Source organism: Pelobates fuscus, chromosome 7 (genome assembly GCF_036172605.1).
Source record: "Pelobates fuscus isolate aPelFus1 chromosome 7, aPelFus1.pri, whole genome shotgun sequence".
NCBI lineage: Eukaryota > Metazoa > Chordata > Amphibia > Anura > Pelobatidae > Pelobates > Pelobates fuscus.
The window spans coordinates 51,050,500-51,075,056 of record NC_086323.1 but is presented as its reverse complement, the minus strand read 5'-3'; the positions used below and the strand labels follow the sequence as shown (position 1 = coordinate 51,075,056).

Genomic DNA, 24,557 nt, shown 5'->3' with positions numbered 1-24,557 from the left:
ACTTGTCCATTTAGGGACAAATGACTTGGCTTGCAATGAGGTTTCAGAGGTTAAGGAAGTTTTTAGTGTTTTTGCCAATGATATACGGCAGGTTGCTTCCACATTGTCATTCTCTGAAGTTCTGCCTGTGCATAACACTCAGAATGACAGGCGGATGCGTATTAGGGACTTTAACTTGTGGCTTGGTGAATGGTGTCGGGAGCAAGGATTTGGCTTTATTGCTCATGGTAGCTCTGTTTGGAATGGAAATAAACTGTACAAAAAAGATGGTTTGCATCTTTCTCAAAAGGGAACAAATGTTCTCAGTGAGCAGTTCAGAGGTTTTGCTAGGATGTATTTAAACTAGGAGGGGGGGGCAAAAGGGTGATAAAACATCAATCCAATTGTCCCCCAAAACAAGGACAGAAGGTGCCTGTAGCAAGTGTGTTAAAAAATGATACGCTTAGAGTCATGTCTACAAATGCTCGCAGTTTAGGGAATAAGATCCATGAACTTGTGGCAATAATGGCAACTGATAATGTAGATTTAGTCGCTGTTACTGAGACATGGTATAATGAGAAAAATGACTGGGACATAGCAATACCAGGGTACTCTTTATATAGAAAAGACAGGGAAGGCAAGAAAGGGGGAGGGGTGGCCCTTTATGTAAAGAATAGCATAAAATCTAGCCTAATAAAGGTTAGTGAGGCGAACATAGAGTCAGTTTGGGTTACGTTAGAATTTGGTAATCACACAGTAGTTCGTGTAGGTGTGATTTATAGGCCCCCAGGACAAATTGAAGAGTTAGATAATCTACTAGTTGAAGAAATAGCTAAAATGACAATGAAGGGGGATAGTTATCATCATGGGTGACTTTAATCTTCCTGATGTAAATTGGAAAACAAAAATAGCTACTTGTGCCAGGAGCACACATATTCTAAACTCCCTACTGGGATTGTCTCTAAAACAAGTCGTTGAGGAGCAAACTCGTAAAAAAGCCATTCTAGATTTAGTGTTAACAAATGGAGATTTGGTATCAGATATTACTGTAGGTGAAAGTTTAGGATCCAGTGATCATCAGTCAGTGTGGTTTAATATGAGAACAGTGACTGAGTCACACCACACAAAAACAAAAGTTTTAGACTTTAGAAAAACAGACTTTTCCAAAATTAGAATATGTGTAAAGGAGTCATTATCAGACTGGAGCAATTTAAATGGAGTCCAAAAGAAATGGGATTATTTAAAAGTTGCACTACTGAAGGCAACAGAAAATTGCATTAGGCTTGTCAGTAAAAGCAAAAAATTCAAGAAACCCCTGTGGTACTCCACAGATGTAGCCAAAATAGTAAAAAACAAAAAGTTAGCATTTAGTAATTATAAAAAAACCCAGAGTGAGGAAGACAGAATGACCTATAAGATTAGGCAGAAAGAGGCTAAGCAAGTTATAAGAGCTTCCAAATCACACACAGAAGAGAAAATAGCACAGTCAGTAAAAAAGGGGGACAAAACCTTTTTTAGATACATAAATGAGAAAAGAAAAGTAAAACAAGGATTAGTTAGATTAAAAACAAAAGAAGGAAGGTATGTAGATGAGGATAAAGGTCTAGCTGACTGCCTCAATGAATATTTTTGTTCGGTATTTACAGATGAAAATGAAGGAAAGGGACCTCAGTTAAGAAAAAGGATAAATGAGTCATTTATTACACGTGAGTTTACAGAGGAAGAGGTTCTATTTCAACTGTCAAAAGTAAAAGACAAATAAGTCAATGGGACCTGATGGAATACACCCAAAGCTATTAAAATAGCTTAGTGGTGTACTAGCAAAACCATTAACAGATTTATTTAACCAATCATTGATAACAGGAGTAGTCCCAGAAGATTGGAAGTTAGCGAATGTTGTGCCCATTCACAAGAAAGGTAATAGGGAGGAGTCGGGCAACTATAGGCCAGTAAGCCTAACTTCAGTAGTGGGGAAAGTGATGGAAACCATGTTAAAGGATAGGATTGTTGAACATCTAAAAACACATGGATTTCAAGATCAGAGACAACATGGGTTTACTTTAGGGAGATCATGCCAAACTAATCTTATTGATTTTTTTGATTGGGTAACTAAAATTATAGATCAGGGTGGTGCAGTAGACATTGCTTACCTCGATTTCAGTAAGGCTTTTGACACTGTTGCACATAGAAGGCTTATCAACAAACTACAATCTTTGAGTTTGGATTCCAATATTGTTGAATGGGTAAGGCAGTGGCTGAGTGACAGGCAACAGAGGGTTGTAGTCAATGGAGTATATTCGAAGCTTGGGCTTGTCACCAGTGGGGTACCTCAGGGATCTGTACTTGGACCCATTCTCTTTAATATTTTTATTAGTGATATTGCAGAAGGTCTTGATGGTAAGGTGTGTCTTTTTGCGGATGATACTAAGATATGTAACAGGGTTGATGTTCCAGGAGGGATAAGCCAAATGGAAAATGATTTAGGTAAACTAGAAAAATGGTCAGACTTGTGGCAACTGACATTTAATGTGGATAAGTGCAAGATAATGCATCTTGGACGTAAAAACCCAAGGGCAGAGTACAGAATATTTGATAGAGTCCTAACCTCAACATCTGAGGAAAGGGATTTAGGGGTGATTATTTCTGATGACTTAAAGGTAGGCAGACAATGTAATAGAGCAGCAGGAAATGCTAGCAGAATGCTTGGCTGTATAGGGAGAGGTATTAGCAGTAGAAAGAGGGAAGTGCTCCTGCCATTGTACAGAACACTGGTGAGACCTCACTTGGAGTACTGTACACAGTACTGGAGACCCTATCTTCAGAAGGATATTGATACCTTAGAGAGAGTTCAAAGAAGGGCTACTAAACTGGTTCATGGATTGCAGGATAAAACTTACCAGGAAAGGTTAAAGGATCTTAACATGTATAGCATGGAGGAAAGACGAGACAGGGGGGATATGATAGAAACATTTAAATACATAAAGGGAATCAACACAGTAAAGGAGGAGACTGTATTTAAAAGAAGAAAAACTACCACAACAAGAGGACATAGTCTTAAATTAGAGGGACAAAGGTTTAAAAATAATATCAGGAAGTATTACTTTACTGAGAGGGTAGTGGATGCATGGAATAGCCTTCCAGCTGAAGTGGTAGAGGTTAACACAGTAAAGGAGTTTAAGCATGCGTGGGATAGGCATAAGTCTATCCTAACTATAAGATAAGGCCAGGGACTAATGAAAGTATTTAGAAAACTGGGCAGACTAGATGGGCCGAATGGTTCTTATCTGCCGTCACATTCTATGTTTCTATGTTTCTATGCTGGAGGTGTGGCCTAGAAAGAGGCACCATGTTACATGTGTGGTGGGACTGTGGGGTCATTCGGCCCCTATGGGACGCGGCAGCAAATCTAGTGAAGGGACTCCACATTAGAGGCCCAAGGGACCGCGGGGTGTATCTCTGGCTCAAGTTCCCACCTGGAGTAACTTTTCATGAAAGGGCCCTGGTGGCACATATCGCCATGGCAGCCAGGGCACTTATAGCTCTTAGGTGGAGGTCGGGCCTATGCCCTACGGCAACAATGTTAGTGGACAGAATCAAACTTAACTACGCCTTAACTGAACGTATGGCTGTCCTCTCCCTGGGAGCTAACTCTAAAACGAGAAAAATCTGGGAGCCATGGGAGGCCTTATACCCCTCCAGCCCCCTACCCTGAGGTAGGAGGGACCGGAAAAAAAAAAAAAAAGAAGGCGGGAGAACATAAGAGGGTTTGAGTCACAAGCAATACTCTAGCACCCTGAGCAAGTTGGGAGCTAATGCTCGCAAATAGGACTAGAGACCACGCCCACACTATAGCACACTTCACCAACATCTTGGACAAGACAATACCGGTATCCCCTTGTTCGAATTTTAGGAGGTTAACGTTTATGGGTTAGTTTTTGGTTGTGTTTTTAATTTGAATACACTTACACATGCTCAGATATCATCTGCGCCAACCTGCAAACATGCCTCACCAGCTGTGGAGCTATCTAATTTTTCAATTCTAATGCTGTATCTCCTACAAGGGAAAAAATAGGTAGACCTCACACCTACAGTAAGCAGACAGAATAGGGGGTATCACCCTTCCTACCAACCCTGGAAGTCCAAAAGGCAAGCTGAATTAACTGTGCTTGATCTAACTTTTAATTTGGTTGAATTCATAGCTCAAAACATCAGTGTCCTCTCTTGTGAGAGCTCAGGTCAAAAGGGATGGAACCCAAGTTCATGAGTTAAAGAAAGATAGAATGAGGCCAACAAAAAAAATGTAGATTCACCAAGGCTAAAGGACCTTCAGACACATCACATACCTCTGGTGGACAAAGGTTTACTGTGTGAAAAACTGTTCAGGGGACAACCATCCATGTTTCTGAAATTTGTGAGCATAGAAGTAATGGAAACACGTAGATTATCTCCTTTGGCTAACCAGGGTGAAGGTATAGTTCATAATGACATGAGAGAAGATGACAGAGATAAAAACAAGAAAGGGGCCCATATATTTTGGATTGTGTTTTTTTTTTTTAACATATTTTAAGTTACATAGAAGTGCACTACTGCATTCCAATGGCACATACAAATACACTCGTACATGCACACGTACATGCTCCATACAAAAATATGCTTATATTCAAATACACAAACACTGCTCACAAATACAATCCTGTAAGATAGGCAAATGGTAAATCCCCATCTGGCATATCATTGTGGGTGTTATATGACAGATGGTTATTTAACTTTTGGCCACACTAGAAGGGTAGCTCAAACTCAAAGTCCCTCAAAAGCTCATACCAGGTACCTCTCTACGTTAGTTTTGTCACTGACCACCACCATTAATATGTATAATGAAAGTGAGGGAGGGAAGTGAGGGAAGAGACAAGAAATCCTTCTCAACATGCCAAGAAGCTAAAAAGCATTGGATTTGAATTTCGACAGCGCACAAACAGAACATGCCTTACTTCTATAGAACAATGAAAAAAAAAAAAAAAACAGGACTTCTAAAACTGTGCAATAACTCTATGATACCACATAGCAGGAAAAATCTCAAAAGCCCTTAATATATAGCACACAGCAGAGAACGTGTGGATAATCCTTCCTTTGGAACAAAGTCCGGTGTTGTCATTTATGGTTTGGTTAGAAAAGCACTACCCAACCACCATTTTGATTATCGCTTTTCTCAGTCACATCTAATTGGCTCTCATATCTTCAGCTCATCCTTTAATGACTTTTCCATATTTTATTTATACTGGGGACTTTGAACCAATGCACAGGATAATTATATTATCTTGTTAATAAACATATGCTGTTTTAAGCTCAATTAGACAGCATGAAAGAATGAGTAACAGGCCATTGCTCACATGTTTTTATGCCGGCCAGTTTTTTTTTTGTGACTATGGACTATGGGTTGATTATAAAAAAAGGCAAAGGTAAAAATAAAAGGGGAAACTCCAAGGCCCTTCATATTTGTGAAACAGTCTCTGCATTATGTGTATAGCAATGATAGTATTTATTATGTAGCACTGCATGAAGGGTTCTGTGATATGTAGAATTCCTATAGAGTGGGAGGAAAGTAATTAAATAATTAAGACAATGTATTTTGTATTCCGTCTTGATTAATTAAATCATTATGGCAGAATTTATGAAAACGCAGAGAAGAGTCTTATCTTTTGATTAGTCCCCACTCACTTTCTCCAGTTTACTATAACCTAACCATTTTAGATCAGTCGAAAACTAAAATTCAGAACTCAAATCCCAGCAGAAACCCTCAGTATGATTCTAGACAATCATGTTGTCATTCTTTAGACTTGTTGGTGAGATGTATGTAATAGTCATCTAGGAAGAATGAGCTTATACCCACCGGTATACATGTAATAGCCTCCACCTGCTGACATTAGTTTGTTGTCCCTCCCATTTCTTTTATTAAATAACCCCATACTAATGGGCACAGGGCAGTAGACAATGCCTTTCCACCACCATTATTTTAAAGTATGGACTTAAGTGGGAATGTGAAGAAGGGACTATGCTGCTAGCTGCTACATTATTAACCCTCCTACTGGGTTATCTTACTAGTTGCCCGCTGACTGCTAATGCTGCCAATGGACAAGTAGTATAGCATTATTATTATTATTATTATTATTATTATTATCATCATCGCCATTTATATAGTGCCAACAGATTCCATAGCTCTTTACAATATTATGAGAGGGGGATTTAACAATAAATAGGACAATTACAAGAAAACTTACAGGAACGATAGGTTGGAGTTTACAGTCTATAGGAGGAATAAAAGCAAGTGAACGATAATTTGTGATAATTTGCAAATGTGCATCAGTCTTTGGAATCCAGTGCTTTGTATATGGTTAGAATGAGAAAGCATTGACTTTAATGCAGACACCAAAAACATCCAGAATTGCTGCAGATTTGTTCGGCTAGAACGAATTCCGACCGTATTTGGCTTTAGTAAACTTAAGAAGTGTCACTGTGGTCGGAATTCGGTCATTTTCATTGGATTTTGTCTATCTGGACAAAATACAGTGTTTACTGAATAACCCTGAGATTCTTTACCATTCCCAGCCTTCTCATAAATTCTCTTTTGAATGCAATATTACTTAATTATGCATTGTGCGTGCTGCAGGCAAGAGCTTTGCTTTTACTGCCCAACAACAGGTCGATTCATGTATCCAGAAAACATGGTGCACCATAAATCCAATTGCTCACATATTTTTATGAGACAAAATGCCAACAATGGGCAAGCAGTGTGCACCCTTTGCCTCAACCCCGTTAGTACCTCTTGATGATAATTAAAGTGGAGATCCATGCCTTTGGTTGACTGTATTTTTGTTTCTTAAAAATTATTTGTTTCATCTTGTCTTCCCTGTAGCTCAACTGTCTTATAAATTGAGTCTCCTGCAATTCTGTGTTTGACAGAGCAGAAACAATGCTTTTTGAAGTTATGCAGTTTAAGCTTTTAATATTCACCTTAGATTAATAGGTGTTTGTCAGCCACCTGTCTTGCCAGACAAGCTGTCCGTATTAGTCTGTCAGTGGTTATATATTGAATCTCCCAGCCACTCATGTGTTCTGCATTACACAGATAATTATAGTCACACTGTTTAGGAATCAGTTATTTATATCAAATTCTCAAGATGTTTGGCAGCTGTCTACTTCACATATAATTTATTTATTTATTTTCCAGACACATTTTGAGATTCCACTTCAATTTGATATTTCATCAGTGAAGGATACCAATAACAAAAGTCATGCTGCTAAACCATCATGTGATTTCAGAATCTTCCAGTCACCCGCCTGGGCAGATTTAGAACAAAAACACATTGAAGCTATTTTACGTTTTCTGTATTTGAAATTCCCTTGAGCAGTGTTATTCATGGTTAACAAAGCATGGGAACAATTAGCCCACAATATATTGTCTGCTCTGTATGTAATTTGGCCATGGAAATGCTTATTTATCCCTTTGTATCATCTACCACCTGTCTACGTGTAGAAGAAAACCACAGGAAATCGAATTACAAAAGAAAGAAATGAAAGGAGGGTTAATGTTAACTATTTAACCTTTTAAGGACACAGCTTCTGAAATAAAGGGGTATCAGGACAGAATATTTCCGTCATGTGTATTTAAGGAGTTAAATGGCCAACACAATATTGATGTATTGACATGGGTATCACATGATTGAAGATAAACAATAAATTGTAGTGAATGTGTAACTGATATGCAAAATGTTGGCCAACATTACCGTTTTGACAAAGTTCTCCAGCACAATCCTGCATTTTTTGTTTTCACCAAAATGTTTTCACCAAAACCATATAGTTCCAAATATTCCAAACTAGTTTTTTTTTCCTAATGTCATTTTGGCTTAAAGTTTGAAATTCCCTTGTCTATAAACCAGAACTCACAGCTTAGAGGGAAACATGCTATGTGTGTAATGTGTGCAAATATTTCCTTAACAGGAGTCCTCTAGATTAAACCCTTAATGACACATTAATATTGGGTCATGATTCCATTTTATTTGTGTCCTTAAGGGGTTAAAACAAGAATAGCAATTGCCAAACTATCACCTTAATTCTATCATAATGCATATGTCCAAAGGGCCCTAAATTTAACAAGACTGCTACCCATTTTTGGATTATCCCACCGACCATTTGTTCTTTGGTGTGGTGTCCTGCATCTGTGGAAACCAGCGAAATGTCCTTAATGAGTGCAGTGAGCTTAAACGCAAGACACTAAGACCACGGTCCCATGGTCTCCCTGAGTTAGGCTGGCAAGAGTGCCAATCTGTCAGCTTGCTCTGCACACACTTTCTGAGTGGACCTGCTTCTCTTCGTAGGAGGACCCATTTGTCAGGGTACCTGTGGTCTCTACCTCCGAAGAGGTAGAGACTTAGCTGTTCCTCCATCCAGACGGCCTGATGGCTCCCTTCCCCGCGGTCTATCCGGTCATGCTAGGCCGGCCGCGAGGGAGTGACTGCCTTTTACAGCATCTAGGCAGGAAGTAGTCATCAGGACACTCCCCCGGATCGACCTGTCAGTCAATTGCTGCAGGACCAATCAAGACGCCTTGGAGGCGTGGTTACTGCTCTGAACAGGGTATTTAACAGAGCTTCTTTCATTAGCTCATTGCCCTGTCGTTGTTCTAGTTTGTTCTAGTCACTCAGTGCTTGTGTACTCTATTATCCCTTTTGGTTTTGACCCGGCTTGTTTACCTTACTCTGCTTATCTCTGTTACCCTTGATTCGGCTTGTCTCTCGCTTACCTGTCTTCTGTTACCCTCGACCTCGGCTTGTCTTTGACCATTCTATACTGTACTACTTACGTTAGTCCGGCCATTCTAAGGTCCGGTATACGTATCTGGCTACTGTTTGTACTCTGCGTGTTGGATCCCTGTCCCGATCCTGACATTACGACAGGGCCAATGGATCCTGCAAGTACAAACAGTAAGCTGGCTGCTCCTGATCCTAGGTTTGAAGCCATGGATCACAGAATGGATCAGATGGCGCTTGCGCTACAGGCTCTATTAGCTTGTGCCAATAACCCACCAGAGGAGATACGTAATACCCCTGTTTCTCCTGTCGGTTCAGGTCTAGAGGTAGCCACAGTGGGTGCTTCTTCTCACATTACCCCCCCAGTACGCTATGGTGGGGCTCCTGAGAAGTGTCGTGGTTTTTTAAACCAAATTAGTATCCACTTTGAATTGCAACCTCGCTCTTATCCTACAGATAGGGCAAAAGTAGGATTTATTATCACCCTACTCATTGAGAAAGCTCTGAGATGGGCCAACCCACTATGGGAGAACGATAACCCATTAGTTTATAACTATAACGCATTTGTAGCTGCTTTTAGAAGAACATTTGACCCTCCAGGTAGAAAGGTTAATGCAGCCAGATTACTGTTGCGCCTGAGACAGGAGAACCGAACACTGGTGGATTATGCACTAGAGTTCAGGTCTCTGGCGGCAGAAATCAAGTGGAATGAGCAGGCGTATATGGATGTATTTTTGAATGGCCTATCTGATGTAATCCTTGATGAGGTTGCTACCAGAGAACTCCCTGAGAATTTAGAGGATTTAATTTCGTTCATCTCTCGTATAGATGACCGTCTAAGAGAGAGACAGAACACTCGAGAGAGGAACCAGAGACCTTCTTTTAGGTTAGCTCCCGCTTTTCCAAGTCCTGACTCCACGATATCTTTGTTTACTGAACCTATGCAGATAGGGTATACCCGCCTCTCTGAGGAGGAAAGACAGCACAGGAGAAGAGAGGGTTTGTGTATGTACTGTGGGGCCAAGGGTCATTTACTCTCGAACTGTTCTAACCGCCCGGGAAACGCTCGCACCTAAGTCTCTCTAGAGGACAGGCCTTGGGTGTTTCTATTTTGTCCTCTACTCCGAATTATAAAGATCACAGGCTTCTGCTACCAGTTTCCTTAACTTGGGGGAAGGAAGTAGTAAGGGCTATGGCATTGATAGATTCCGGTGCTGCTGAGAATTTTATCGACCAAGCCTTTGCTAGTAAGAACAATTTCCCATCCCAGCTAACGGAGACACCTTTGGCCGTTGAGGCCATAGATGGTAGACCACTACTAGACCCTGTTATCTTTCGTGAGACCATACCCATTGAGTTAAATGTTGGTATCCTACACGTGGAGAAGTTATCTCTTATGCTCATTTCGTCTCCTTCCGTTCCCATAGTTCTGGGGTACCCATGGTTGAAAAAACATAACCCTATTATCGATTGGGAGTTAGGAGAGATACTCTCGTGGGGCCAGGGCTGCCAGGATCGGTGTTTGTGCAAGGTTTCCCCATTAGCTAATATTAACATACCGGAGAATCCTACTCAGTCCACAGAAAGACAAATACCAGACCTTTACCTAGACTTAAGGGCAGTATTTGACAAGAAGAATGCCGATTCTTTGCCTCCACACAGGTCATTTGACTGTAAGATTAAGCTTCTACCCGGCACTATGCCTCCGAGGGGCCATGTATATCCTTTGTCTGTTCAGGAAAACTCGGTTCTAGAGGAGTATATTCGGGAGTATTTAGAAAAGGGATTCATCAGGAGGTCTTCTTCTCCGGCCGGGGCTGGGTTCTTTTTCATTAAGAAGAAGGATGGCACGCTGAGACCATGTATCGATTACCGAGGCTTGAATAAAATAACTGTCAGAAATGCCTATCCTATCCCACTGATTACCGAGTTATTTGATCGTCTTAAGGGCTCCAGAATCTTCACCAAGTTAGATCTCAGAGGGGCTTACAATTTGGTGAGAATCCAGCAAGGTCACGAGTGGATGACGGCATTCAATACCCGGTATGGCCATTACGAATACACTGTTATGCCATTTGGACTCTGCAATGCGCCTGCAGTATTTCAAGATTTGATTAATGAGGTACTTAGGGAGTTTCAGCATGATTGTGTTATTGTTTACCTGGACGACATACTAATACACTCTAAGGAGATTGAGACTCACCATAGACAGGTCAGAAAGGTATTACACAAGCTGCTGCAACATGGCCTATATTGCAAATTGGAGAAGTGCAGTTTTGATCAGTCTCAGGTAGACTTTCTTGGATACGTGATTTCTGGGGAGGGTTTTAAAATGGATCCTGTAAAACTCCAATCTATTTTAGACTGGCCCTTGCCCAAAGGACTCAAAGCTATCCAAAGGTTTATTGGTTTTTCCAACTACTATAGGCGCTTCATTAAAGGATACTCCTCTATCATTGCGCCTATTACCAATATGACCAAACAAGGGGCTGATACTAAGTTCTGGTCTAAGGAAGCTCTTGGTGCTTTCAAGACTCTCAAGGAACTTTTTGCCTCGGCTCCCATTCTAGTCCATCCTGATACGACTCTGCCTTTCTTGCTTGAGGTCGATGCCTCTGAGACAGCAGTTGGGGCTGTTCTGTCTCAAAGGTTAGGGGTGGATAAACCGTTACACCCTTGTGGTTTCTTCTCTAAGAAATTTTCTGGGCCTGAGAGCAGATATGACATCGGGGAAAGGGAACTGTTAGCAGTCATTAAAGCCTTAAAGGAGTGGAGACATTTGTTGGAGGGGACCCTACACCCTATTACGATTTTGACGGACCACAAAAACTTGTCCTATATTGGGGAGGCTAAGCGCTTATCCTCTAGACAAGCTCGTTGGTCCTTATTCCTGACTCACTTCAATTATGTACTGACTTACAGACCTGGTTCTAAAAACTCTAAAGCCGATGCATTATCTCGCCAATATGAACCTTCTACTGTACCTGAACCAGTTCTTTCTTCTATAGTTCCGAAATGCAATATCATTGCTAATACGAATCTCAGGAGATTCGCTAAGGAGATTTTTCGCCTACATGGGATACCCTCTCAAATTGTATCGGACAGAGGCTCCCAATTTGTTTCCCGCTTTTGGAGGTCCTTCTGCTCTCAACTTGGTATTAAATTAAACTTTTCTTCTGCCTATCATCCTCAGTCTAACGGAGCTGCTGAACGTACCAACCAGAAAATTGAACAATATTTACGATGCTTTGTTTCTGAACACCAGGATGATTGGGTCGGTTTGATTCCTTGGGCGGAGTTTGCACACAACAATCTCGTTTGCGATTCTACTCATTCAAGCCCCTTCTTCATGAATTATGGTTTTCATCCGTCTATTCTTCCTTCGGATTCTCCTTCCCAGGGGGTGCCGTCGGTTGATGTTCATGTTGCCAATTTGAGGAAGTTGTGGGATCAAACTCGACAAATCCTTGTGCACAACTCTATGTTGGTTAAGAAACACGCTGATAAACGTAGAAGGGCGGCTCCGGTCTTTGTTCCAGGTGATAGGGTATGGCTGAGCACGAGGAACATCCGTTTAAAAGTGCCATCCATGAAGTTCGCTCCTCGTTATATTGGACCCTACAGGGTGCTGACCCGTATCAATCCAGTTGCGTATCGTTTAGCTCTTCCTAATACCTTACGCATCCCGAACTCGTTTCACGTTTCATTGCTGAAACCACTCATATGTAACAGATTTTCCTCCACAATAGCCCCTCCTCGCCCCGTTCAGGTGGAGGGTCAGGAGGAGTATGAGGTTAACTCTATTATTGATTCTCGAATCTCCCGGGGGAGAGTACAATATCTGGTTGATTGGAAGGGATATGGTCCTGAGGAGAGGAGTTGGGTACCTCAGGAGGATGTTCATGCTCCCCGTCTCCGCAGGGCGTATCACTCTCGCTTCCCATCTCGTCCCGGTTCATTCCGCCCGGTGGGCGTATCTGAGAGGGGGGGTACTGTCAGGGTACCTGTGGTCTCTACCTCCGAAAGAGGTAGAGACTTAGCTGTTCCTCCATCCAGACGGCCTGATGGCTCCCTTCCCCGCGGTCTATCCGGTCATGCTAGGCCGGCCGCGAGGGAGTGACTGCCTTTTACAGCATCTAGGCAGGAAGTAGTCATCAGGACACTCCCCCGGATCGACCTGTCAGTCAATTGCTGCAGGACCAATCAAGACGCCTTGGAGGCATGGTTACTGCTCTGAACAGGGTATTTAACAGAGCTTCTTTCATTAGCTCATTGCCCTGTCGTGGTTCTAGTTTGTTCTAGTCACTCAGTGCTTGTGTATTCTATTATCCCTTTTGGTTTTGACCCGGCTTGTTTACCTTACTCTGCTTATCTCTGTTACCCTTGATTCGGCTTGTCTCTCGCTTACCTGTCTTCTGTTACCCTCGACCTCGGCTTGTCTTTGACCATTCTATACTGTACTACTTACGTTAGTCCGGCCATTCTAAGGTCCGGTATACGTATCTGGCTACTGTTTGTACTCTGCGTGTTGGATCCCTGTCCCGATCCTGACACCATTGTTGGGAGGTATGTAAGGGATAAACATATCTTTGGTAGTTGCATGGCAACATTCCCATAGAGGTCAGTGGGATAATTGCTATTCAGTTACCACTCTTGTTACAGAGTGCTGCTCTCAGATAGAACAGAGAATAGGTCAGTCAAGGATTTAAATACATATGAAAATGAAGGAATTATAGAGCATTTGTCATAGCAAAAAGGTTCTGAGTTCTGATTTCCTTTGCTCCTTAATATATTTATAGACCTTGCTAGGCAAACACCTAGTACACAGATAGTTACCCAACATGAAACACTTACCATCACACATCTTGTGTCAAGTGGGGCAGGCAAATAAATATTTTACTGGTCTCATTTATTTCCAGTGGCCATCTTAGGCAGATGCAACCTTCAGGAAAGTATATATTGTAAAGCTTTTTGTAGTGGTTCTCGTGCTAGAAAGCTGTTGGAACATACTCCTCGGTGATCACCAGACCTCTGCCATGGACTTCAAAGTATAGTTCTATCCAGACAGTGTCACGCTCCAGGTACTTGGGGACACTCTTGAGAGACATACAATCAATTCAGGAAATGTCCGATCCTTATTAAACAGATTGATTGTTTTATAATAACACGCAATAAAGGGAGGTCTAGGGGTATCATTAATCACCAATCAGACATAGATAATTATAAACTAATTCAATGGACAGCTTGTGCAAGCGACATGCATGGTGAAAACATGTAACAAATCATTACTCTAAAACTTATCTAGAAAGCATTACTAGGTGGGGTCTTTTTAGAAAAAGAGGATGTGGGGGAAGTGTATTTTTAAAAGAGGGGGAACAAGAATGGTTATGTGTAAAACTATGTATGTGACATGGGCATCCTTGTAATTTACAAGGCTGCTAGTCTTATGATTTAGCTAAATATAAATTAACACTTTCAAAGGTTATGGATGCAGCCCATGAGTTCTAGTGAGGAACTTTTACTTCATCGTTATCTTTAAAGTAATGTACAGCATGAGCATACTCTGTGTACGTATACTGTACATAGAGAAATTGAAAGCACTTGAGTATGGGACAATTATTTATCATAGTCATTGTAAAACTCCCAATAAACTGATTCAGTTCTGTCAGGTCAAAATATGTTCCCTGTGTTAAATTTGTATTGTTGAAAGGCATTGCAGTGCATTAACAGGATGTATTTATCTTAATGGGACACTGTAGTCACCAAAACAAAATTAGCTTAATGAAGCAGTTTTTGCATATAGAGCATGCCACTGCAGTCTCACTGCTTAATTTTCTGCTATTTGGGAGTTAAATCACTTGTTTTGGGGGCGTGGTTTGCACTTAGCCGAGAACGGTTGCATGCCTATGGAGCTCCGGCATTCCGACAATACTAATCTCCAGATTCACCATCATTTAGGCAACAACACAACCCCACAAACATACCTGAACCCTGGGAGCACATGAGGAAATTGAAAAAAAAAAAAACATAAAACCCATTCTGGGGACAGGAGCAGAAGCATCGAGAACATGTTCCTGGCAAGGCCTAAGCCTAAGATGGCGACAATGTCAGATGGCTCATCCTCCAAGGAAGAGGCACTGGACCCTATACAGGAGGCTAAACATCCTAACCTCCAGGTGAAGGCAAGCGACATGGAAGCTCCATCCACCAAGGGTAATATTATGTGCCTCTTGGGAAATATCTGCAATATCTTTCAAGCAGACCTGGCCATACTGAGAGAGGCGTTGACAGCAATAACTCATCAGATAAAGGCCACATATTAGGACGTCTCTTCCATTACACAGCACCTAATGGGCACAGCTGAAGAAGTCCAGGGCCTTAAGACCTCCAGGCTATGCAGCTCAGACTGAATGCAATGGATGATGCATGACGGCTCAAAAGTCTCAAAATTAGAAGGATTGCTGAAACTGTTGCAGATAGTGAACTGCCACACTTCACTAGACACCTACTCACCGCTATCCTGCCCTCTCAGCAGAATTAAAACATGCTGGTTAATGGCTCTTACAGATTCCCTAAATCCAACAGGGCACGTGCAGCGGCTGCCCGTGATGTCCTTATCCGATTCCTATCATTTAGGAACAAGATGACAGTACTCACTGCACTAGAATCCCAAACCCCCGTTCACCTTTGAAGAGATGCCGCTAACATTCTTACCAGATCTGTGCAGAGACACGCTGCAATGGAGATGCTCAGCCCAATTAGTCACACAGACTCTGAGAAAGGTTACTTACAGATGGGGTCCATCCCGTATTCTGCTTGCCACCAAATCCAGAGCCACTCACCTTAGCATGAGGACTCAACCTACTTCCTCGCAGGCCTGGGCCTAGCGCAGCCTACAGCCTCTACCCATCAGGCTGGTTGATCATAGAACATATCCAAAGTGGTTCCTTTTATACTTCGCTCTGTGGTGGATACCAGCTGACCTAGAAGAGATATGCAGGGGCAGCATCAGAGACTCTAAGAAATGGAGAGTGTGGTCAGAAGAGTTGTTCTAGCTGAAAATGTTATCTTTTGCGTTGTTGTTTATGTTCATCTTTAGGTTTGCTTTTCATAGTTACCACTACCATATCCAAGACAAATACACATGCTTCAATCGCCCACCCTCCCCCTTTCCCTCCATGGTGCTGAGGAGTTATTGGGTACTATTAATATTACTGATCTTTTCAGCAAGCAGTTACAACTGCTACACAGTGTCAGTTTTATGTACATTACATGTAGATTGGCAAAGTACTCCCCATCCCTATGATATATAAGGGACACTATCACATTTACTACCAGCCTTCAATCTGCATTTTTTTTTCTCCACTACGCAACAGTCTCAGACCAGGCATATAACCATGATTCTCCAAACAGGGCTCGCACATACTACTTATCTTGCATGCTTATATAGATACTTCCTCACTGCCCTTTGGGACGGGCACCTAGTTGGCGAGCTTGCCTTAAAATTTATAAAACCCTTGCCACAATTATTCTCTGTTCAATCAGTGCTCAGTCTGTGATGTTTCATTGTATGTTCATATATACCTCCTTCAGACTTGACATATGCACCGTCGTTATTCGGCAGGTGCCATTTTAGTTTACCTTAAATAAAACACTGACACCGAATTTATCTGTTGGATTATAACGTCCACAGCTTTATTAATTATTAAATATGTAAATAAATAAATTAACAATTTAGGGTCATTGTCCATCTAACATTATATTACTATCCCCCCGTACAATACCCCTGACAATGACCCTATCTTTTGAACAATAATTAACATTCACTTAACATATAACCAGAAACACACGGCCTACCAGAGAGGCCCCAAAACCATCTGTTAACTGTAGGGGTGTACCCAGACACCCCTACCCCCTAGGTTCGTAGCCACCGAAGAGCTTGAACCTACCAACATCTAATCCATCTGGCCTACTCCAGCCTAGGCCTTGGCCTGTCCATTCCCAATTCCATCTAACTCCTGGCTTTAACACGCCCTGTTCCGCCATAGCACATGACTTGATCCCTTAAGGACATGTGCGCCCCCCACCACCCTGAAACAGGGCCAAGCTAATCCCTTCCTGAAAGCCTAGATTGAGCAAGTCACAACCCACGTCTGACAAGTGTACCCCGTCTCTCCTAAAATAGCCCGGAAGCATGTCCTCCAGTTCCCTATGCCGAACTACAACACCCCCCACTCGCCGCACAAAACTCGCCATTGCCCTGTTAACCTTGCCCCTGCATCGAGCCACTGCAGCTGGATCCCTGGCGTGCCGCCACGTGAAACGGGGGACCATTTCCGACCACACCACCACCACGCCAGGGACCAGGTCCAACAGCCGATCCACGTCTCTCTTCATCCGTCTAACCAACTCCCTTTGCGGAATCAGACCCAAATCATTCCCACCCCCGTGTAATAAAACTATGTCTGGAGCAGACCCCCCGGCCAACCTGCTAAACAACAAACTACTAAGGCTTTGCCAGCTAAACCCCCTAAAGCCAAACCAAGAAATCGACACTTCTCCTTGAGTAAAACCCAGCTGTGCTCCACTTCTCCGAACAGCAGCCCTCTTCTGAGCCCAATAGACATACGAGTGGCCCCAGATCCACACTTTCCATCCTGCAAAGAAAAACACGTTAATACCAAACAGATGGATTCCACTTCCATCACAGCATCCCATCGCCCTGCTCACACCAGCCTATCTGGTCTAACGTATGATCTAAAACGCAAGGATTCCCACCTCCCTATGCGTTTAATCCTCTCGTCCCCCAGTCCCAGCCGTGCGGCCTCAGTTGCCGCCCCAATTCTAAAGGAGTGAGTCCCAAATTGCCCTGGCTCTAGGCCCAGCTTACTTACCCCCATCCTAAACACCCTCGCGAACTGGAAGCGCGACAGGGCCGAGCCATCCTGGTGCACCAAGAAGCAACCATCACCCCCCGGGCGCAATGCCCGGTACTCCGACCCCTTTTCAACTGGGCACACCCCTGACCCAGGCAACCCGAACAGCACAACTGCGCAACCTTTGCCAAAAATGTCCGTCTTCGAACGGCGTAACTGAATTCGCACCCTGTCCTCGCGAACCTCCACATCTGTGAGCTGAAGACCCCCAAGGCCCTTCTTGTTTGCGCTCACCAACTCCCCGATCCGAAAAGCCCCGAAAAAAGCCCACACAAATGCCACCGTGAACAACGACACCTCAAATGAGGAGCTGCAAATACCCGGAAGAACGCCCACCAGCTCCCGCAACAATTCAAAGGACACTGGTCAACGCGAGTCTACCGTTTTCTTCCCCCTCTTGAATCCCTTCACTGCCTGACGGACCAGGAAGTGCTTGGTATCATCAACCCAGCCATTGAACTTAAACAGGAAAGCCAAGGCAGAGAGATGCCTATCCACCATGGCAGGCGACGCCTGAGCCGCGAACAGTCGACAGAGTAACCACAAAAGTGCATCCAAGCGTTGCCCCTCCGTAGGGGCGCTACTCACCTGAGCCACCGTCTCGTCCCACAGTTTCCAAACCTTTACGTAGGACGCCCACGTGCTCGGCGCCAGTGACCTCCTCACACAGTCTCCAAGCAGGCCGTCCCGAGTTGCCACATCACACCCGGGCACTCCTGACCCTGGGCCAGCGCGTCCGGCGCAGCCTCCCGGAAGCGTTCCCACTGAAAACGAGACAGTGAGTCAGCCACCACGTTCTGGAGCCCCGGGATGTGCCTAGCCCTGAACACTATGTTGAATGACATACAACTAAGTACTAATTGTCGAAGCAGGCGTACTACCGGGGGCGACGAGGCGGTCAAGCTATTGATCGCTTGCACTACCGCCATGTTATCGGAGTAGAATACCACCTTTTTGTCAGCCAACTCCGTACCCCAGAGTACCACCGCTACAACGATGGGAAACAACTCCAAGAACGCCAAGTTCTTAATCAGAGGACTCACCTTCCACGGTTCCGGCCACGCCTCCGCGCACCACTTACCTGCCAAGTAGGCCCCAAAACCAACACTGCCGGAAGCGTCCGTAAACAACTTCATTGCTGCCGACGACACCGTCGGTTCCCGAAAGAACACTGTCCCGTTAAAGTTGCCCAAAAACTGTTCCCAAACCCCCAAATCGTCCTTCATCCCGGCCGACACCCGAATGTAGTGCGACGGCCGCCGCACCCCACTCGTTGCCTGCGCCAACCTCCGGCAAAATATCCTCCCCATGGGGATCACCCTGCACGCAAAATTAAGGCTCCCCACGAGGGACTGGAGCCCCCGCAAGGTCACCTTCCTTGCCCCCTTGACCACGTCCACTAGCTGTCGCAGATGCCGCAGCTTATCCCTAGGCAGCCTGCATTCCCCGAGCTCCGAATCAATTTCGAGACCCAAGAAGCTAAGGCACGTGGTGGGGCCCACCGTCTTGTCCCCCGCCAACGGCACCCCAAAGGTATGCGCCACCCGCTGAAAAACCTTCAGTACCTGAGCACACCGCTCCGAGTCCCGTGGGCCGACACACAGAAAATCATCCAGGTAGTGCACTACAGCACCCCCGGCCGATTCCGTGCGCACCACCCATTCCAAGAAGGTACTAAACCTCTCGAAGTAAGCACAAGAGATGGAACAACCCATAGGCAGACACAAGTCCACGAAGATTGCACCCTCAAAGTGACACCCCAACAGGTGGTGACAGTCCGGGTGTATGGGCAGCAGCCGAAAAGCCGCCTCCACGTCCACCTTGGCCATCGGCGCCCCACGCCCCGCTCTCCTAACCAGCTCGACGGCTTTGTCGAATGACGTGTAGGAGACCGAGCATAGGTCGGCGTCGATGTCATCATTCACCGAAGACCCTTTCGGGTGCGATAAATGATGAATCAGCCGAAACTTTCCCTCTTCCTTCTTGGGAACCACCCCCAATGGTGACAACCTCAAATTCGCCAAGGGCGGAGCCGGAAATGGCCCTGCCATCCTCCCAGCTTGCACCTCCTTGGCCAACTTCTCCCGCACAACCCCCGGGTGTTCCCTGACCGACCTGAGGTTCTCACAAGGTGCCCCCGGCCCCATGGCTTTGAAGGGAATTTTGAAACCCTCGGCAAATCCCGCCCGAAGGAATTCTGCCACGGCCTGATCAGCGTATTGCCTTAGCCAAGGCAACATCGCGCCTACCTTCACTGGTGACACCCCCAGCGGGAGCTGTGGGAGCGGCCGCTCCCGCTGCTCCTCCCCCTGTGGCCGACTTACCTTTCTTGAAGCACCTGTTGACCCCGTGGTTCCCGCCGCACCCTGAGCATTCGTGCCGGAATCTACAAGCGGATCCCCACTTACACTGTCCTTCGTTGAAGGCCCAGCAGGCACCTTTCTTTTGACCTGCCGCCACCGCCCCCCCGGGAGCGGTGCCGGCAGCCCCTGGAAAGGGCGCACTCTTTTGCGCCATCATTAACCGCATCCAAAGCGGCAGGTCCATTTGGTCCCAGCGCATGGAAGGGTTGGCCGCCAGTCGCTGGCGGAACTGCTCGTCATACCTCCACCATGCCAACCCTCCATAGGTGCGGTATGCGTCCCCGATTCCGTCCAAGTAACAAAACAACTGGGAGCAGCACTCCGGCCGCTTCTCCCCAATAACACTGGCCAAAATGCAAAAGGCTCGCAGCCAGTTGCCGAAGGTTTTCGGTATCTCGCGATACCTCCGCCTTTTCTCCTCCTCCTCCTTCTTGGCGTCTTTTTTGTCCTCCTCTTTTAAATCTAAGAATTCCTCCAGGGGAAGAAGGGAAAATATTTCCACGAATTCCCCTTTCGCAATCTTCTCCTTCACCTCCCCTTTCAAATGGCAACCCAACGGCCCCGCGAAGGACACATGTACATTCTGACGTGCTGCCTCCGTAATGTCCCCCCCCGTCACGTCGAGTACCCCGTCCCCCACCGATGATCCGTCAGGCTTATCAGTGGGACGCGTTTCCTCCCTAGTACCACCTGTCACTCCTGAGGATACCCCCACCAACCCCGACCCACTGCCTTCACCTGCTGACCAAACCCTATCGAACCTAAGTGGCTCCCTATCCTCTGACCACGAATCTATAAATGATTTCAAACAATGTATGAATGTCCCCGGGTGTGGTGTAGAGGTAGACTCACCGCTGATGCCCCTGGCCGCCGCAGGCCGCGGGGTTGCTGTCCCTCCATCCGCCATTTCTGACACTGGAGCTCCCAGTAGACGCCGACTCCTGCCCGCCTGGTCCCTCCTCGGAACCGCTGGTGAGTTACTCCGCGACCTGTAAGGAGAAGACATCCTGGGTAGTCTGCCCGAGTAGCTCCCTACCCGCCCTTCCTCCCTACGCTCTTCTCCGACTGCCCTGGATCCTCTCCACTGCTCTTTCCGACCTCCCTTGCTGAGCTCTCCCCGTCGCTGCTCCCTGAAGCTCCTCTCTGAAGATCTCGATCCACTGTGCCTTCTGCTCCGCCTCCCCTCCTCTGACCTGGACCTCCTTCTCCTCTCCCTGACGCTGAACCTGGACTCACTGCGGCCTAGCCGTGAATGGCTCCTATCCCTGCTGTCCCGTCCTCCCGACCAGCTCCTGTCACTGCTGCACCTGGCGCTGCTGCTGCGCCGCTGGCCGCCCCGGCCCTTTGCGGCCGCTTCCTTTTCACTAGGCCGTACCTGAGGGCAGCCGGATGGGCCCCCCCGCTCTATACTGCCATCTCTAGTTCCCCGGTATCGTGCTGACACCACAGGCTCTCCCACAGCCGCTGCGCCTGGCCCCCCACCGGCCGCCCCGTCTGACTCTGCCCTAGCCCCTAAGGATAGGCCGCCTGTCGCTTTCCTAGCTCCAGAGACCCTCTGAGCCGCCCGACCCGCTCCGCTGTCCTCTATTCCTAGTCTACTGATCTCAGTCCTGGCCCTCCCTCCGGCCGCCCCTTCGGATCCCTTGCTGGCCTGGTCTCCCCGCACTGCCTGGCGGACCGCTGGTGCTGTAGTAACCCGACTAGTATTCCCACCTTGCCCCTCAGTGATACCGCTGGAGGTTGACTCACCGGGACGCTCGGTCCGTTGCCCACTGGCCGCGTGGGTGAACCCATCCGCAGCCGCATGGTCCACTGGAGGTGCCGCAGTCCCTCTTTCCGCTGTCCCGCCGGCCGCCATTACGCGGGGCGCCTTCTGACTTCGTGGCCTCCGTTTTGCGCCCACAGTCGCCTGCCCGGCGGGTCCGCCCGAAGGCGCCTGCCGCATTCCCTCCGCCGTCGCCGTGCTCGGTCCGGCCTCCGAACCGCCGACCGCTGAAGGGCTCCTCCGCCGCCGGGCCGCTGGGGCCTCTCCCGGGCTCAACCTCTGTGGCGGCCTGGTCCTCCGCGCCGACCTCCTCTCCGGTCCCTCCGCGTGGGTGGCAGCAGCCCCGATCTGTTCATGCAGCCACGCCAGCCCTCGATCACGAACCGCCGCCCGAACTCCGTCCAGAATCTCCTCTAGGGACGCCATTACCTGCAGAGGGAGAAAAAGAAAAAAGAACTCCGCCGACCAGCCACAAGTGACAGGTCAGTGCAATTCAGATTAACTGGCTCCTCACTTAAGATGGCCGCCTATTTACACTACCTGACTCCTCCCCTACTTAGCCCCGCCCTGAACATCCCAAACCTTTCCACCTGCCTACTTCCTGGCCTTGTCAAGGCCCACTCCCCTGTTTCACTGTTCCATGGGCTTCAAATGGCTGCATTGTATTTAATAACTTATTGGTGCAAGGAAAAAATGAATAATTTAAAAAAAAAAAAAAACACTTTTGTTTCTGTCCATGCAACCTTAGTCACACATCTCCTGGTTGTGACTCACACAGCCTGCATGGAAAAAAAACTGTTTTGATTTCAGATGACTTATTTTAGAGGTTTATCTACTATTTATTTAACTTTAATCACATACAGGGGATTTTTGCAGGCTCTATATGCTATTAAAGGGACTCTCCAGGCAGCTTGTTTTACTCAACTAGTTCCATCGCCGGGAGCCTCGTGAAGCCGCGTCCCCTATTTCGTCAAAATGAATAGGCGGGCGTGAGCAGGGAGCAATCAGATGCTTCCATTTGGAAGCGTCATTGCTCCCTTGTGCGCATGCCGCCCTATGAAGTCCTGAGCGCACTACTGCGCATGCGTGCGCGGCCGCGAGCTGAGCTGACTGACAGCTCAGCTCGCGGTCTTTGCCTGCCCCCTCTCCTCTGCTGACAGGCAGGAGAGAGAAGGCGAGCACACAGTGCCTTCTCTCTCCTGCACACATCAGACGTATTTTAATACGTCTGACATGTACATGGCCCTTTTTAGGGCCATACATGATAGAGAGTCCCTCTGGTGGCCGTCTGAGTGATGGCCCCTGGAGGTATTCCTATCAATCAATGTAAACACTGTATTTTCTCTGAAAATATGTATAAACAAAGGGATTTAACTTCTAATGGCAGATAATTAAAGGGACACTCCAGGCACCCAGACCACTTCTGCTCATTGGAGTGGTCTGGGTGCCAAATCCCACTACCCTTAACCCTGCAACTGTAAATATTGCAGTTTTTCATAAACTGCAATATTTACATTGCAGGGTTAACTCCACCTCTAGTGGCTGTCTATTAGACAGCCACTAGAGGTCACTTCCTGGGTTCTAGCACAGGTTTCCTGTGCTAGAGCGTCGCTGGACGTCCTCACGCTGTGTGAGGACCTCCAGCGTCGCTCAAAACCCCATTGGAAAGCATTGAAATGATTTTTCAATGCTTTCCTATGGGGAGACGTAATGCGCATGCGCGGCATTTCCGCGCATGCGCATTAGGTCTCCTCGGCCGGTGAGCGAGATTAGTCTCGCCCACCGGCCGACATAATCACTAGGAGGAGCGTCGCGGAGGCGGAGACAGCGGCGAGGGACATCGCCGCTGTCCCAGGTAAGTGACTGAAGGGGTTTTCACCCCTTCAGTAACCGGGGATTGGTGGGTGGGAGGGAGAGGGACCCTCCAGTGCCAGAAAAACGGATCGTTTTTCTGGCACTGGAGTTTCCCTTTAAGCAGTGAGGCTACAGGGGCATTATCTATACACCAAAACTGCTTCATTAAGACAAAGTTATTTTCATGACTATAGTGCCCCTTTAACTAGGGACACCCTACTTAGAACAAACCCAGAATGGTGGGACAGGATTTTACATTCAGGACTGTTCTGCTGCTCTCAGGGCTGTCCTTAGGTATGCTAAAGGGGTTAATATCAGGGTACATTCGGTACAAAATGATTTGAGCGAACCTTATTTTCCTTTCATGCACAGACCTAATGCATATAGACTCAGTCATCCAAATGTCTTGCAGGTAAATTTCTAGAACTGTGCCCCTGTTATGTTGTTTGACTACAGCTCTCATCATTCTCTGTCAGCCATGACTTGACAGAGAATTATGGGAGTTAGAGTCCAACACTATCTGAAGGGCTGCAACTTGACAGGTGTATAGTCGCCATTTGGGCAGTCGGAATCCAGGACAAACCACCCCCATAACCTAACCCAATAACACACGGACACTAAGTATTATGGGGAAATTTGTCCACAGCTTTATTAACCAATAATTATAATAATAATAATAATAATAATAATAATAATAATAACAATAATAAATTAACATATTAAACATGGGTCATTGCCCCCCATACTCCGCCCCTTCGCATCCTGTTCCTTCGGCTACCATACAAAAGGCAATGACCCCCATATAATAACACTTATACATATTTATAACATATTTATAACATACACCCACATTCCA

The 24,557-nt window shown here is 46.1% G+C and overlaps 1 protein-coding gene across 1 annotated transcript; it reads right to left on the bottom strand.

Annotated features, from left to right (window-relative positions):
- Window positions 1-15,705: 15,705 nt before the first annotated feature.
- LOC134569134 (uncharacterized) lies at window positions 15,706-21,172 on the bottom strand. The gene is made up of 3 exons (XM_063428042.1): window positions 20,935-21,172; window positions 17,026-17,440; window positions 15,706-15,766 (listed from the first exon to the last, which is right to left on the bottom strand). Exons 1-3 carry the CDS (start codon window positions 21,086-21,088, stop codon window positions 15,706-15,708), a joined length of 630 nt encoding a protein of 209 aa, XP_063284112.1. The 5' UTR covers window positions 21,089-21,172.
- Between the last annotated feature and the right edge of the window lie 3,385 nt (window positions 21,173-24,557).